Source organism: Cydia strobilella, chromosome 13 (assembly GCF_947568885.1).
Source record: "Cydia strobilella chromosome 13, ilCydStro3.1, whole genome shotgun sequence".
Lineage (NCBI taxonomy): Eukaryota > Metazoa > Arthropoda > Insecta > Lepidoptera > Tortricidae > Cydia > Cydia strobilella.
In genome coordinates, this window is record NC_086053.1 from 2,066,777 (window position 1) to 2,085,225 (window position 18,449).

Consider the following 18,449-nt stretch of genomic DNA (forward strand, 5'->3'; position numbering starts at 1 on the left):
CAATGCCGAGCGACGCTGTGCGGCTTTTATAGAAAATGCCCCATATTATGTAAGTATGGTATGTAAGTATGGTAGGCGTCTTTGACCACAACTCTAAGGGCAAGCAGTACGCGCTTGCACCTCCTATACGAATTCCTTACGGAATTACGAGAGAGATTGGTGCTGCCATCTATACACAACTTTGAGAACAAATCAAATTATTATATTAAATATTTTGATTTGTGTTTTTATACTACTATAATATGTATAAATTATAAACTGAAATAGATGTCATATATTAAAGAAAAAGTGACGAAGCCCTCCAGTGGTGAAGGCCGGATTCGAACCGGCGTCTTTAGCACCCGGGCTAACGCCTTGAACGCGGTTCAGATCCAGCCTTCACCACTGGAGTTTATAATTGTACAACTTAAGTTAAGAAAAATATTTTGATCCCAGTATCTCTGTCAGCCAACGGCAGAGACCATTTATTCCACTTCGCATCTTAACTGCCGGTTTGACCCACTTTAACTTTGACGTTTAAATTAACACGATTACTGGGAACTCTTAAGAGGAAAGAAACGCCCGCTTCTCTATACAAACGAAGTCCCCATTTTTCTCCCTTGGATATTACAGCCAAATAACACTAGACCCTACTCATAGTGTTGTGTTCCTGCCGGTAAGTAAGGTTGCCAGAGCTCAACGAGGGAGAGGAGTGTTAGGGTCGGCAACGCGCGCGCAATATATCCGGTGTTGCAGGCGTCCATAGGCTACGGTAACTACTTACTATCAGGCGGGCCGTATGCTTGATTGCCACCGACGTGGTATAAAAAAAAATAACCCTATTTTTTGGTAATGTATTTTAAAAGGTACATAATTTTACTCTTTTTCTATTTTTTTCTATGAGCATTTATTTGCTCTGCAAATTAAACGCAAGCGAGACTTTAACTCAAATTCTATATAAATTTTTAAACTATCCTAATTCTTCAGTACCTAATTTAAAATTTGAAAAAATAAATAAACAAAGGGCTGTGGTTAATATACACAACTATTTCTAGTACCTAATGTATCTTCTACCTAGCGTTATCCCGGCCTTTATATCCAGGGAGGAAAATGGGGACCACGTTTGTACGGAAAAGCGGTTTCGGGGCGGTAGTCAACTTTCGTCTTAAGTTTACGCCTAACGCCGTTTATGTTTCTGCCTTTATTTGAGGAAAATGGTAATGAATTATAAGGGCCTTTATTTTTGTTTATTTGTTAGATAAATTAAGAATAAAATGCTTAATGCGTGTTGTTATTACACCAAAGAAAATTATAGATAGATAGATAAACCATTTATTCGTTTGCCACAATACATACATATAAAAAAGAAACAAAATTACAAAAGAGATAAAAAAAGATAAAAAACAAAACTAAAAAAATTAACTGTAGGAAGAAAGTATAGAAAGTTTTCTTTTTAATGTTTTGTTTTGTTTAAGTGAGGTACTTATATATAATATGGAGGCACCTGGTGGTCTTAACTGGGCGACCTGCGACCTGTATGTTGACCTGTATGGTGTTTAGTTCTTTTTAGTTGTAGAATAACTTATTTAATTACTAACACCAGTATTAGGTACTTAGCTTAAGACAAACTAACAAAATCTATGAATTGTTATGATCTGCAATAAATGATTATTTAATTTAATTTTAATTTAATTTTATATATTATATTTTGTGTAGATTAGGCCAGGTGTAGTAAAAATATTTTTTTAACAGTTTTAAAACATTATACTGAAACATTTTTAATGCTTTTGAAATTCTCATACGCAATAGTACCTATGTACATACGATTGTTCAACTTTAGGTATAGGTATGATGATACTATTACTTATTCTGGTACAGATGTAGTGCACAATTATTTTCCATCGTAATTTCTCGGAAACATTCGTACTTTGTGTACCGAGACTGACTGAAATAGCCAAGACACGTTCGTACGTTTCCGTGAAAATACGATGGAAAATAATTATACACTACTCTGAGGGGTGAATATGTAGCATGAACAAATTTTTACTATGTGTAAGTACAACCCAGAAATCGCGAACGAATAATCTGCTGTTTCTTAGAAAACATTGACATAATAAATCGCCGAAATGTATGAGACGACAGATTTTTTTTGCGATTTTGGGGTTGGCCCCATAGTAAAAGTTGATCTACATATTTATCACTCAGAGTATGATGGCCAGACATAACAAAAACAATATAACATTTAAAACTTTCGCGTTTTGAACACATATTATTTCACATTTACAATTGGGTCTATCGCGAATTTATTTACCGACGTTGCGACCACGACCAGTAAAACCTGTGTCGAAACGTCGGTAAATAAAGGTAACAAAATAAATTCGCGATAGACCCGATTGTAAATGTGATTTAATATAACAAAAACAACTCGGCGTTAGCCCGGATTGCTAAAGATGCCGGTTCGAATCCGGCCTTCACCACTGAAGGGCTTCGTCACTTATTCTTCAATATAAATATGCCATCTATTTCAGTTTAGAAAAACAACTCATATATGAAATAAACGGCAACACTATATTTAATTATTGGCTAAAATCTAAGTGAGAAAAGTAAGTAAAAAGTTCGTGGCGTGGCTACAATTATGTCGGCCACAAAAGAAATAGCCACTAGCCACTGACCATTAAGTTACTCGTAACGTAACTCTAATTACTCCTTTAGTGTTCGGATTTTAAACTTCCAACGACAATTGTCGCTTGAAATCTTTATTCCCTTTTCACTTACAAAGAAAATTCAACTGTATTTGTCAATGCCCAGCGTCCTTTTTCCATTTTTACAGCAAGACAAATACGAGGTTGAGAAGTTACTGGTCACGTTAGTTTCATTGTTCGGTTCCATTCGTTCCTTCATTCGTTCTTTGTTCCATTCGTCCTCAGACCGTAATTTCATCAGTTGTTTGCGGAAAGCGCGTGTCTATTGTTTTTGCTTATTCGGTTAGGGTTGTGTTACCTTTTGCTTTCTGTAGTTTCGTATGTTGTGAAGAATTTCTAAGTAGTTTTGTTTCTAGTTGAGTTCAATTGGGTAAGACTGGTAGGAGGGAACATGTCAAATAAGTGTGTAAGCTTAGCTTGAGTATTTTTGGGGTTCCGTACCCAAAGGGTAAAAACGGGATCGTATTACTAAGACTCTACTAAAGTCTGTCTGTCTGTCACCAGGCTGTATCTCATAAACTGTGATAGCTAGACAGTTGAAATTTTCACAGATGATGTATTTCTGTTGCCGCTATAACAACAAATACTAAAAATTAAATTTGTACGGAACCCTCGGTGGGCGAGTCCGACTCGCACTTGCCCGGTTTTTTTATATAGCAACATATTTTAGAGCTGCCTTATAATTTGTATGTGGCAACTCTCTCTTCTTTCTCGATCCGAACTTACGACACGTCCCGCGATCACTTTTGAAATTTTATTTGATTTAAAACTAATCAAAACTTTAAAAATATTAATGTTGGCTCGATAGAAAAAAAAAACATGAAAACGTGTCTAATTTTGATTTATTTTCTTTTCTCTCCGAAATAGATGTCGTATGAGTACTAAAATATACATGATTTTATATCGTAAAGATAAATATAAAATTCCAAAATTCCTATTGACATGTTTTGCTTTAGCAAGAAGCTGAAATATTTTTAATCACCAAGTAAATCAGGTACATAAAAAAATCACAGACACAAAAATGCTTTACTAAAAAATGCTGAGTCCTGAAAAAAACAAACATAAATAAAATAACACTAATATTGAAATAAGTCAATTATCAGTTGATAATGAAAAAAAAAAAACAACAATTCATCAAGCTTAACGTGAACACTACTAAACACCAATCGCTACGAGTTATTTTTAGGGTTCCGTACCTCAAAAGGAAAAAACGGAACCCTTATAGGATCACTCGTGCGTCTGTCTGTCTGTCTGTCCGTCTGTCACAGCCTATTTTCTCCGAAACTACTGGACCAATTAAGTTGAAATTTGGTATACATATGTAAGTTTGTGACCCAAAGACGGAAATGTAACGTAAATAAATGAATTTTAAACATCGGGGCCACTTTTGGGGTGTAAATGAGAAAATTAAAAAATAAAGTTTTTCTAACTATATCGTTTTACATATCAAATAAAAGAGCACATTGTGTGAATCTCAAATATATTTTTTTTATAATTTTAGGATGAATATTTTAGAAGTTAATCAAGAAAATAGGCAAGAAATTACCATTCCCCCTTTATCTCCGAAACTACTAAGTCTAAATTTTTGAAAAAAATACACAAAATAGCTCTTTACCTATAGATTACAGGAAAACCTATTAGAAATGTGCAGTCAAGCGTGAGTCGGACTTAATTACTTAGTTTTTGATCCGACCCCTACGGGTTTTTAAAAGACATTTCACTCACGTTTCACATAAAAATACATTGTTTCAATTATGTAATGTACGGAACCCATGGAACGCGAGTCCGACTCGCACTTGGCCGGTTTTCTTATTAACAACTGTATCAAGGAGATTAAGTAAGGAAAGCGGGCAAACTAATTTACTGGCAACTCTGTTTGATTTATTTAAGGGCTTTTTCCTGATTGCCTTTGATACAAACAAACCGCGGGATAAGGATTGCAACTTGAGAAAAATAAATAGTTTAGTTTTAATCATTCGCGAAGACTTCGGGAAAAGTTGAAAGCTATTTCAAGCAAACAAATATATTTTGGAATTTAGAATCCGGAACACCACGCTGCGCGCAAAAACCCGCATTGCTGACGTCGGTGAGAAGACTGCTAGGCTCAAATGGGACTGGGCCGGTCACGTCTGCCGCATGCATCCAGACAGATGGGCTAGCATAGCTACCAAATGGATGCCAGAAGAGGGGCGCGGACCCGGCAGGCCCAGACGGAGATGGCGGGACGACCTAGACACCTTTCTCAACAACTGGCCGGAGGAGGCACTATATCGGGAGTCGTGGAAGACAAGGGGAGAGGCCTTTGCCCAGCAGTGGGACACCATAACAGGCTAGTAAAAAAAAAAGAATATAGCATTTTATAATTAGAGATAAGTAATAAAGTATACTTCTCGCATCTTAGGGGGCCTAGCTAACATGTCATAATTGTTGAAAGAAAACGCCAATTTAAACTTAAATAAATGTAGGACTTTTCGTAGCATCCGCCATCGTGATACATTCTTTCTTTTCGTAGTGCATTCGTCAATGCTTCATTATCTTCTTGGATAGGCCCCTAGTTCTTAAGGCCGTTCCATCGGTTTGCCGCTGTCTCTGTCACATTTCGCAAGAAAGAACGGGAAAGATCATGTGCGCCAAGTGTCAATTTTGATCGAATTTTGTCGATTTTTATTTATTTTAAAAACGTTACCCTACAATATCGAAATTCGAAAGCTATGAAATTACTATTTAAGTTAAGATTGTTTTTTCTTCTTTTTTTGTTTATAGTATCACATAATAAATAACCGAGTAAAGTTGGATTAAAAGTCCGAGTAGGAGGTTACTTTGGGAATTAATTGTATCGAGCGAAGTGTCATAATTCGTGTATCGGAAGCTATGATATTAAAGATAATATAGTCAAGAACTACATATATTTTTTCCACGTCTACGAATATCAACGCCTCTTAGAAAAACAGGATCATATAAGGATATTTTTCGCCTTCTGGCTCAGGGAACCGCCTTAAGTATAGTTATTACGTTCAATGGTCAACATGTTTATCATCATGTAATTCATGTAATATGCAATTATTAATCTACAGCATTTTATTCCGAGGAAAGCCGCAAAAACAGTACTAGGTTAGTAAGTTTAGATTATAAAATAGTTTATTTCATCTAATACATGATTTAAGAAATCCCCTGATCCTGTTTAAATGACTTCATGATTGCTCAAATTTCACTTAGCTAAGGAAAATTTACTCATCCGAAATAAATTTCATTTCAAAACGCTCAATTTGCCCAGCCTATCGAGACTACATCCGCTTCATTTGCCTCGATACATCCTCTTCCCGCCAAAAAACGTGCGCATTCAGAAGTTTCAGAACGGACATTTGTCCGTGTGCGCAGCGTAAAATTGCAAGCTGGTAAAAAGCGCGATTGTCTATGATCTGGCTTTGTGATACGGATGGATGGGATTTTGGAGGTTTTTTTAGACAATGTTGGTAATATTAGGAAACTTCATTGAAGAGATAGATTTGAAACAATCAGAGACTCAATAGTAAAAGTTCAATTATAACGTATAATTATTATTATTATATACCTAAATGTGACCTAGTTTATATTGTTACCTGGATACCAAGACCTTTGTTTTATTTAGAGTTGTGTCGTCGTTATTAGCAAGACAGATAACCGTGGCATAATAGGCTCTTGAATCCTAATATAAAAGACCTAAATTATCTTAAGATAGCAATTACGTTGCTGTGACAAAGAAAATAGGATAATTTGAGTGTTTTTTCAGACCAAAACTTTTCATCGGTTCCAGTTAGAATTTTTCCCGAAAACTTTTACCCGAAAGCGTCATAATTCACAGAATTCTGGCTAAATATTAGTTTAGACTAAACAAAGAAGGTATCCGCCCGAAAATATTTTAGAACTCTCCCTTAACAGTTTGACCCCAAGGCAAGAAATTCAGGGGGCCGGTTGGCACAGTGTCAGCCTAGGCCAACAGGCGTGCAGCCGGGCCGGACCGGGCTGTACGGAGTTGGGGGCTTGGATGGATGACAGCTGCGAATTCTTTGCAGCTGCCGAGGCTGCTTAACAGGATCGGGTAAATTCCTCTTAAAACATTCTAGAACCTACCTTAACAGTTTGACGTCCCACAACGCCAGAACTTCGGGTGGCCTATTGGCGCACAGAGCCAGCCTGGGACCGCAAGCATGCAGTCGGCATGGACCCGGCTTCAAGGAATTGGGGGCTTGGATGATGACAGCTGCGAATTCTTTGCTGCTGCCGAGGTTGTGTTGCACCTGAGGGACATATTTTTATAGTTAGGTTTTGAAAAAGTCGCCATTTGATAGCCGCGTGCTCCAATATTTCTCTACTCGTTCTGAATTTACCGATTAAGAAAAGGATTTGGTATTAAAGATGGTGTTGACATTTTGTCTAATTACAAAGAAAGTCACAGTTTGCAAGTTGCGGGTCATAAAATAACGGTCAAAGTGGTAATAAGTGGTCAAAAATGACCAATATTTATGTAGAAATATAAAACTAGTGTTACTCAATGATGTTTTAGCACTGAAGAAAGTAAAGAGTTGCTATAGACTTTTCGTATCTATTGACTTAGCGCTGTTCCTTGATAATCTTACCTCATGCGAAAATCTCTCTGGTTGCATGAATTCTTAGAACTTAAGATTCAGTGATTTTGAGCACAGCGTGTCAACTTCAGCTCACCTTGACTGTTCATTGTATGACGGTCATCGTCGTCATCGTTTATGACATTAAAAGCCAGGATTGGCACTGCAGCCTAGAATGTCAAGCGTGTTGGATACATAGTCAGCACAGTTTCAATTGATCAGTATGTAAGATGTACGACGTACCTTGACTCTCCACTGTATGAGGATCTCCCTCGTATCAAACGCAAGCACAGGAACTACATCTTCGCACAGGATGGCCAGGGTGTTGGACTCCTTGTCCAAGGTGAAGCCAGCCTCGAAGCCGAGGTACTGCTGCAGGGATAGGGAAGCCTTGGTCTGCCCGTTCTTCTGGCGTTCCTTCAGGTCCTTGTAGAGCTGGAGGTGCACGCAGTCTGGAAAGAAAGAGGGTGTGTTACTTAAATTCAGCTTACAAGAAAAAACGGACTTCACAGGAGCTTGTACAGTCGCCATCAGATATATCTGAGCGGACAACGTGTTCACAATATCTGAACACGCACTCTAACGCCCTGACAATAGAGGCGTGTTCCGATATTGTGAGCGCCTCCGCCGGCCGCTCCGATATATGTGTGATGGCGACTGTACAGTCATTTACGGCTTTCTGTCAGTCAGTACTAGTTGCTTCGGTGACAACTATAATCAGCTTACATATATATGGCTAGGACATTATTGTTTTAATATAAGTTCCGTTGGTCTTTCTGATCAGTTGCACTTTTGCGAGGAGTTTGTTATAATATAAATGTGCCATTTTCAACCAAAAGGGTACTTATTGTCGCTTGTCAGTAAGGCGCTATTTCCATATAGCTTCAATTAGAACCTCAACCTTATCGACAAGCGATTATGTTACCTTTTGGTTGAAAACGTCACAAATGTTGATGCAACGTTCACGACTGTTACACTAGAAATCGGGAATTAAAAGCAAGGGGCATTGGTGCACTTTTTCTTTGGTTTGTCTGTCGACTATAAGTTAGCTATCTAAGGTGGTCGTTATTAAGATTTTTTTTAAGTAGAAGCAGAAGGTACCTCTGATTGACTTTTGATTGACAGGTGACAATTTTTAGCAAGAGAATCACTACATAGTATAAAACAAAGTCGCTTCCTGCTGTCTGGATGGATGTCTGTCCCTATGTATGCTTAGATCTTTAAAACTACGCAACGGATTTTGATGCAGCTTTTTTAAATAAATAGAGCGATTTAAGAGAAATGTTTACATGTATAATATCAGCATTGCACCCGTGCGAAGCCGGGGCGGGTCGCTAGTAGAATTATAAAAAAATATGATAATCATTCAAAAAAGTGTAAATACAATTAGGCATGGCCAGACATTCCAGCTTTCGACTTTTCAGATCAATCACAAAATATGTTATATTTATATCGTTAAAATACCAACAACAAATATTTAAAACAGCAGTATAACACTGATCGTATCCCCAGTACATTATCTCCAAACGAAATTGTCAAAAGAAAATTTTATCAAAGAACATTTTGTCCCCAACTAATGAGACCTTTTACCTGTCCTCGTCCCTTTGTTCCGATTCCCTTTACAACGAATGAGCTATTATAGCCTATAATAATACTTAATAGAAGACAATTTCGCGAACGACCATCGTAAAAATTTTTTGGTTTTTGTTGACTGTAATGTATATATATTTTGTCATAAATAATTAAACAAAATTCATTTTGCTCCCTTGTCGCACATCTACTATTACATCTTTTTATCTTTTTTGAACTGGCAACATCGAAATAAACCAAATAAACCTCAAACCAAATGCAGCTTAATATTCAATGCATTAAATTCAAATTTCAAATCTCGTTACTGCACAAAGCATTATTTAGCACTAACCTCGCGTCGCGAGGTATGCCTAAAACAAAACGAGACATTTTGAACTCTTTCACAAAGGCACATAGTTCAAAATCGCCTATGCACTACAAACAGAACGTGACAGATTTCCACTACATCAATATCAAGTGTTCCATTTTCAAAATTAATTCGGGAACCGTTTTCTAATTGGCGGGACGTGACTCGCCTGTTCGAACCTAATCGGTGATATTTGAATTTCGAATCCAATTTGTGTTTAGAACCCTTCTCTGAATAGCTCTTGCTAGCTCATATCTGTTTACAATTTTGCCGTTTAAAACAAGACTTTATCTCGTTGGATTAAAGTACAGTTTAAGTAGGAAAAGTTAAGGACTAAGAGAGAATGTGTAAGTGGTGTTTTCTGCTTTATGATTGTTCCTATATAGGCTGCGTTTGCGTTTTAATAATAAAATTGAATTACATATCTTGTAAAGGATATGTGTTTGCGCTAGCAATTTGCGAAATGGATGTTTTGTTCCGCTGATGTGATATTAATCAACATTTTGATGCTCTAGGGCATAAAGGGGTCTTATTTTCTTTGTTTCGGATATTAATAAGAGGGGACGATATTGCCTAAGGCAATATGGGAAATACAACTTAAACCAAAGGAAATTTCTCCATAATCTGTGTAATAAAATGTAATATCTAAATGTTCTATTATCAAAAGTAGGGGGAGCCAGGGAGATTTGAATAGATGGGAGAGTTTAACCGTCTTTGAATTGTAAAATTAGGTACAAGTGTCAAGTGTGTCAGGGTACCGTATGATACAGATTTTTTTTGTAAAAATTAACGTGTGGCACAGGTCCTAGTATTGCGCCAACTCGGATTACACGCATTAGGACCAAATGTAAGTATTAAAACGATTTCCAGCTCGCTGGGAATTAATTCTTCGAACTAATTTGGCCCAACAGGTCTACATTTTTTATGATAAAGGAGGCAAACGAACATACGAATCGGCTGATTTTAGGAAATTATCGTTACCCATGGTCGCAAGTGAATTTTCTGCCTGATATGAGATTAAATTTGAAGTTTTTTAGGGTTCCGTACGGGTAAAACGGGACCCTATTACTAAGACTCCGCTGTCCGTCTGTCCGTCTGTCTGTCACCAGACTGATGTATCACATGAACCGTGATAGCTAGACAGTTGAAATTTTCACAGATGATGTATTTCTGTTGCCGCTATAACAACAAATACAAAAAAGTACGGAACCCTCGGTGCGCGTCCGACTCGCACTTGGCTGGTTTTTTTAACATCAACGCAAGGCATCCATTAAACTGACTCGAACCAAACAATTCGCATTTAACGAAGCCAAATTGTCAAAAATGAAAATTGTTTTTAATGCAATTATAAACTGTAATAAAAAAGTTTAAACTCGCTCACGTAGCAACAGAACTCAAAATAATTGTCATTCTAAATTCAATCATAATACAACAATATTAAGGTAGAAAATAAAACGTCTTAAACGCCATTGTATTAAGATTGGTTATTTAAAACAAAAGGTTCAAAGCCGAAGGGGTCCGTACCTGAGAAGGGTTCCGTACTTACCACTAAAGGTTGCCACGCAACGGACCCCCGTTGCGTGGCAACCTTTGGTGGTATTCTTTGATATTTGCGATACGATTCGACCTTTAATGTGAAATAGATTGAAGTGGTTATAGACTATATTGGTCTTTAACGTTAAGGGTAAACTATGTGACCATTTTAACCGTCATTAGCAAGCTTTTGACATTTTCAATTTGCCAAATACGTACTTCAAAATCCATACTAATATTATAAATGCGAAAGTCTGTCTGTCTGTCTGTCTGTCTGTCTGTCTGTCTGTCTGTCTGTCTGTGTGTTCCCTCTTCACGCTTAAACCGCTGAACCGATTTAGATGAAATTTGGCATAGAGATAGGTTGAGTCCCTGAGAAGGACATAGGATAGTTTATATCCCGAAATCATCCCTTAAGAAAGTAAAAAGCGGGGTGGAATTGAGATAATTAACGAAGTGCCTGCTAATTTGTGTGCATAATATGCTCAAATTTAGATTGCTATGAGAATTTTTCCAGGCGCTAAACTTACTTTAGCTGCTGTTACTAAGTCCGCGCAGACGAAGACGCAGGCAAAAGCTAGTTTTATATAAATTACCTACGATTAATTAATTGGAGATGAGAGACGAGTCATCGTTTTTTGCTAGATTTTTTTCCCGGAAAAAAAACAGTTTTGCCGAGTTTTAATGGGCTCAAAGAAGTTAAGCGCCAGGATTTATTGTAAGGAATCTTAACGAAACCGATATTATAACATTTAAAACTTTCGCGGTTTGAACACATATTAAATCACATTTATAAATTCGCGGTAGACCCGTTTGTAAATGTGATTTAATATGTGAAACTGATATTGTCTGTCAACTAGATATTTTTGTTATTCCAAGCACACTATGTCACATCAGCACATCACCCAACAGGATTATCCGATCCTTAAACAACTACGAAATAAATCATACCAAAATAATGTGCAGTGTGTGATGTGTGATGAACTCCCTAAAGAGAAAGGTACATGCGCTCAAAGTGGCAAAACATTTAAACAGGTAGACTTATATTGACCGGGATATAGACCGTGATTACCTTTTGTATTATTACTATCCCGGCCAATATAAGTCTAGTGAAACTAACCGTGAATCATTCAAAACTCTAATTTAAATAGGTATATCTTAAAAACTGTAATAGATGTCATATATTAAAGAAAAAGTGACGAAGCCCTGAAGTGGTGATTCGAACCTAGCTATCGCGGCTAACGCCATGAACCCCTAGGCCACCCCGCCACGGCGGTGCCCGTCCGAATTTCTCGACTATATGCCATCTTAGTAAGACTAGGCGTCTTTGACCAGCTCTAAGGGCAAGTAGGTATATCTTAGTTATGTCGATTTTACACTTTTTGACATCTGTCAATAGTATTGTGTGATATCACAATATGATCATGTCATCATCAATATGATGTGTGTACCACATTGTCACCTGCCATAAGGACGCTCTGACAGGTTTTTCGTATAAAGATACAAGCAATTATCGTCCTTATGGTAAGCGACAATGTGGTACCTTTTGATTGAAAACGTCACATATATTATGTTATTACGTGCACATTACGCTGCTATTTGGGTCATTGCTAACACATGCTAATGTGTTATGTCATTATGTTTATGCTAAAATTGACATACGTTAGTGGATTGCAAGGTTATTTTAACTATCACATTTTGTACAGTCGATATCAAATAGATAAATATAGCTAACGTGGGCGAATTATAAAATTTGTCTATGTATTGTAAAATTTGTCCTAGGACTTGCAACATTTCTATCTTCACCACTTATGGTTGGCACTCCTCAGCTGTGCGTTTCTCCAGAAACATCCTTTTTACCTTCTAAAAACCCAACGAGTGCCACCTCCGCCTATAAAGGGGCGGCGCAGGATCGCGGTGAGCATTCAACTGCGACGCTCCAACGGGCAACCCGCAACCGGGCTGCAGGCTCTATGGGGCATTAAGTAGTTTAGTGCCCCCCATTCAATGGCACTACCATAAGTGGGTGATTCCCCAATCCCCACATGGGTAGCAAATGCGCATAACGTCTGCGCCGACCTCCTGGCCTACGTCGACGGAGCGGATGCGCTTCCGGATCGTTTTCTCGCTCCCGTTCCGAAGCCGTTGCGAAATAATGTCTTCGCAGAAAGAGGCTACAGCTCTCCAGCTCCTCTCGCTGTTAAGCATAGCCCATACAACGCTTGGCAGTGAGAGGTCAGCTGCCACTTCTTGCCGTAATACGGCTCGGCTGAGTTCCCACAAGCGGGGCATTCTTCCTCCAGAATCCTGCCTCGCACAGTTAAACTGTGGAATGAACTGCCCCTCGCAGTATTTCTAGACAGACACGACCAACCTTCAAGAAATAATCGGGCAAGAGCATGTCGGGCCAAAGCAAAAAGTTACAGTTTATTTTACCGTTCAGTCGCAATGCATGATTTACGAATCCATGCCTAATTGCATGCAAATAAAATGTCTCACGAGCCTACTTAAAAAACACAAATCGAAATATTTGATAAAAATAATTTGATTTGTTCCCAAAGTTCCACATACTCGTACGTATTTATCATTAAATATTGAATCGTTTTCTTTCATAACCCTTGACAATACAAAATAGCAATAAGATATACGTGTTTCACAAATAATAGCCTTTGAAAAGGACAAAACAAGAGCTGAAGTACACTCGGCGACAAATTGATCGCAGTCGCTTAGTTACCTGGTTCTTTTGAAGGCACCTTTATTACTTATTCAGGCGTCTAACGATCCCTTGGGTCGCGGCGGCGGGGGCCTTTTAGAAGGACCACGGACGAGAGAGTACTATGTAAAGGCACGCTGCGTTTTTGTTTCATGTGACTTCTAAATATTGTGGAAAATTCTCGTTTCGTCGGGATTTTCTTTGAAAAGGACAAAACAAGAGCTGAAGTACACTCGGCGACAAATTGATCGCAGTCGCTTAGTTACCTGGTTCTTTTGAAGGCACCTTTATTACTTATTCAGGCGTCTAACGATCCCTTGGGTCGCGGCGGCGGGGGCCTTTTAGAAGGACCACGGACGAGAGAGTACTATGTAAAGGCATGTTGCGTTTTTGTTTGATGTGACTTCTAAATATTGTAGAAGATTTTCATTTCGTCGGGATTTTCTTTGAAAAGGACAAAACAAGAGCTGAAGTACACTCGGCGACAAATTGATCGCAGTCGCTTAGTTACCTGGTTCTTTTGAAGGCACCTTTATTACTTATTCAGGCGTCTAACGATCTCTTGGGTCGCGGCGGCGGGGGCCTTTTAGAAGGACCACGGACGAGAGAGTACTATGTAAAGGCACGCTGCGTTTTTGTTTGATGTGACCTCTAAATATTGTAGAAGATTCTCATTTCGTCGGGATTTCCTTTGAAAAGGACAAAATAAGAGCTGAAGTACACTCGGCGACAAATTGATCGCAGTCGCTTAGTTACCTGGTTCTTTTGAAGGCACCTTTATTACTTATTCAGGCGTCTAACGATCCCTTGGGTCGCGGCGGCGGGGGCCTTTTAGAAGGACCACGGACGAGAGAGTACTATGTAAAGGCACGCTGCGTTTTTGTTTGATGTGACCTCTAAATATTGTAGAAGATTCTCATTTCGTCGGGATTTTCTTTGAAAGGACAAAACAAAAAGCTGAAGTACACTCGGCGACAAATTGATCGCAGTCGCTTAGTTACCTGGTTCTTTTGAAGGCACCTTTATTACTTATTCAGGCGTCTAACGATCCCTTGGGTCGCGGCGGCGGGGGCCTTTTAGAAGGACCACGGACGAGAGAGTACTATGTAAAGGCACGCTGCGTTTTTGTTTGATGTGACTTCTAAATATTGTAGAAGATTTTCATTTCGTCGGGATTTTCTAACGTACGAGTGAAAAAATATTTCTTTGTCTCAATTTGATCACGTCAGGATTTTATGATGGGATCATGAAGAATTCGAGGTGAGGGAAGAATCACCCATAGTGATTTTTTATAGTATATCGTGCGTTTTCTCTTCAATTTCATAGAAGAATCATTTCGTGAAGTGGAACTGCTGATAAGAGTATAAAATGTTGAAATGTTCGACTGTTTTTTGCTGTCAGTTTTTTCTTAACAATTTAAGACGTTCGCGGACGGTAAGTTTACGTCATGTGTCATAGGCCAAAGGAAACAAAAAACCGCGAATGCTATAGCATTCGTGTCCGCGAATGTTTTAAAACTTCAATCGGATATTTGGAGTTAATTGTAAACGCACGCAATAATCCGCCGTATGTTTCCGCACAAACATTTGCCTAGGGATGGAGTTGCAATGTCAGCGAGGGATTCTTACAAATTGACATACCGGTGAGTTTTATAGCGAGAAAAAACTGTCCTATAAATATATAAAAAGCGTTATTTCTACGTAATATAAAACAACAAAATCGCTCTGTCTGTCTGTACGCTTTAATCTTTCTAACCGTGGTGTTTTTAATGATTTAGGAGGCAAACGAGCAGACGAATCGCCTGATAGTAGGCAATTAGTGCAGAGGTGTTACAAGTGCCTTCTCGGCCATTAAAATAGTACGCTAAGTAATGTGCTAATGCGCGGTATCAGAAAGTTGATTATGAGTATGCTGTAATATACATATACATACGCCGTGTCATGTTCATGCATTATAAGCGCGATTATAATGCATGTCTTTGCTTACGGTGGCATCGTTGATCGGGTCGCCACTTTCCCGAATGAAGGTTGAGGGAGACGATGGCTGGAGATACGCGTCATACTCGTGAACGGGTGCTGTTTTGTGGAGACCGATCTGTTTAAGTTTACACGGGCTTCATTTTACCTATGTAACTTTACTTTTGAGTGGCATTAACGTGAGGCACTTCATTCGGTTCTTGTCTGTTTGTCTGATTTAATATCTTGTCTTTTTATTAATTATATAACAATTCAAGTCTTGGAGACCCTTTACATCTCTGGATAATTTGATGATCTTTTTTATTATTATATACATTTTATCTCTGACACCTAAAGACTTTTACATCTCTAAACAATTTTAGTACTTCTGTTATTTGTATAGTTTTTATTCGTTTTTTTTAACTTGTGTAATTTAACATCTATATTTATGTAATTGTTTTTTGTAATTTTGGGTTAATTTTATTGTTTGTAAAAATTGACATGTAATAGTGCCCCTGTGGCCTATTTGCTGAATAAATGTTTGATGTTTGGTACTCCTGCTTGAGTCAAAATTGCCAATGACTGAGATAATCTTTTAACCCACAATCACCCTATTATTAGGCTTACTTCCTCTTCTTTATACACTGTGTTGTATTGGCTAAAATTGAGCCAGAAATGTCAAACTAAGTGTACAGCAATTTGGTCATTATGCCGTAACGTCAGATAACCAGCGCTGATGCTCTTTCTGACCTTTTCATGGCGCTTTCTCTGCTCTGAGTTTGAAAGTTGTGTGGAAATTATAGTTTAATCAAAAGCAGTACAATACTCTTGTAAAATTAAACGTTTTGGATGTTAAAAGATTGAGTATTTACAATAGGCTACCTCTCTAAGTAGCGAAATATTTTTGCCAAAAATTCACTTGTAGGGTCTCTGAAGATTATGACCTAAGGCCCTCTGGCCTAGCCAAGAAAACACTCGTTGATAGAAAACGCGAATCCAAACTTAAATAATGTATGGAAACAGCCACGTGACTTTTCGTAGCATCTGTTATACCGATAAATTTTCCTTTCGTTTGACGTTTGCCGATGTACGACAGTCGCGCAGCGTCTAACGTAAACGAACAATTCGCGAACGCGAAGCGAAGCGGCACGGCGCGGCGGGCCCACGGCGTTCGCGTTCGCATTTTATAGGTATCAAAGGATTGATTCACCCCGCGCCGCATTGTTTCGCTTCGCGTTCGGGTGTTGTTCGCCTATGTAGTACGCTGCGTTAGCCAGGCCCCCCGGGGTTTCCAAATAAGTTTGTAGTAGCGTGCCGTAGTTTAGGGATCCCTGATTATTTTATATAAATGTATTTTTCCAAAACCGTATATTTTCCTAAATGGCTAGGTTTGTAACGTAAAAAATTCATCACATTAAAAAACAGGAACACATGATACATCTAACTAAAGCTGGTGTATTCCCATTTTTCCTCGCCCCACGTGACCGCCGCCATACATGAGGCGAGGACAGATGGGAATGATTCATATTAATCCACATATTCCCCTCTGTGGCCGGCGGGCACAAATGAGAATACATCAATACACCCTAAAACTCCGGAGACCTGTACAGATAGATGGCATACTTTTCTATGTTATCATAATCATAATCATTTATTTGCATATGAAAAGGATTTTACATATATATTATAAAAGTTACATGGTCTAGCCATTTTAGCTGTTTTTGGCAGCATGCAAATGGGTCCTTATAATACATTAAATTTGTATTATATAAAACTACCTTAAATTAACTTAATTAATTACTAACTACATTAATTTAAATTAAACTAGAATAGGATGCACAATAAGTTAACAATTGATAATAAAATAATTAAGTCTCTCTGACCGGATTTATACTATTTCTTATACTTACATACATATGTTTACTTTTATTCTCCTATCTTGTTGAGTCAATATACTGCTAATTTACTTGCACTGTGTATCTATCTAACCGTTGACAGGATAGCAAAGTTATGCAAGATTAGAGCAGCGGGCAATTTGTTCCAAACAACTTATGCTCATTCGCGATAAGCCCGCCGCCATGTGAGCTCGCAAACTTTACAAAACTGGGTCAAAGGTTGTTTCATCAATAACTTGTTTTGATGGTATTAAACTAATTTTACGTTTATGAGGGGAGAATAGCTACTGCCAATGTCACAATAGGTATTTTTTTGATGAAATTTCCATTTCGGGAGAAAACGGTTTCCTGCACTAACTAAATCTTAACAAATTACTTTGATTTTGATGTCAATCGCTTCAGCATAATAATATATATATATATATATATATATTTTTTAATGTGATATTCAGCAAACGAGCAGACGAGCCGCCTGATGGGAAGCAGTCATCGTCGCCCATGGACGTAAGCAACATCACAGGAGCCACTTAAGCATTGCCGACCCTTGAGAACCCTAAATACCCGCTTCTTGAAGAATCCCATGTCGTAGCACAAAGGAAATACCTCAGGAGGCAACTCATTCCACATTCTAGGTTTACAGGTTACGCTTTAAAAAAAAAAAACATTTTTTTAATCGCTTTTTTTGAAAAAAGAAAAACCTATGAATAAGGTTTATAGGTTTCCTGTATTGTATTGTATTTTTAGTACGTTATTGACACAATGAAAGAATTTTCATTGTGTCAATAGTTCAGTGTGTCAAAAAAATATGGAGAATGGAAAATATTTAGGAGTGAAAAACAATACCTACCCTTATCTACGAAAACTAGTTTCAATAATATATAAAGCACAGGCTTATAAACATTATCATGAATAGGTTTACCTACGTATGACAGTCTATTTGTATTACATATACGCCTTTCCAAATTCAATAGTAAAATGTCCCGTCAACCTTTTGCCGGTATTGCAAATTAAGCCTTATCAGTATTCACTTTAGGTTCACATTCCTTGTAAACATCATTTGGTATTTCACAGGGTACTATGTTGGGTCCCGGGAGTTATTTGATTTGCATTCAGCTGACGCGTTTGCTACATA

General features: G+C 38.0%; 1 protein-coding gene across 1 annotated transcript in view; it reads right to left on the reverse strand.

The window, feature by feature from the left end:
• Positions 1-18,449, reverse strand: part of LOC134746522 (uncharacterized) — a 228,875-nt gene that overhangs the window by 47,999 nt on the left and 162,427 nt on the right. The window contains exons 4-5 of the mRNA XM_063680936.1: positions 7,529-7,737; positions 6,792-6,958 (exon numbers count right to left, since the gene is read on the reverse strand). Of these exons, the coding sequence (XP_063537006.1) occupies positions 6,792-6,958; positions 7,529-7,737 (376 nt within the window). The remainder of the gene's footprint in view (positions 1-6,791; positions 6,959-7,528; positions 7,738-18,449) is intronic.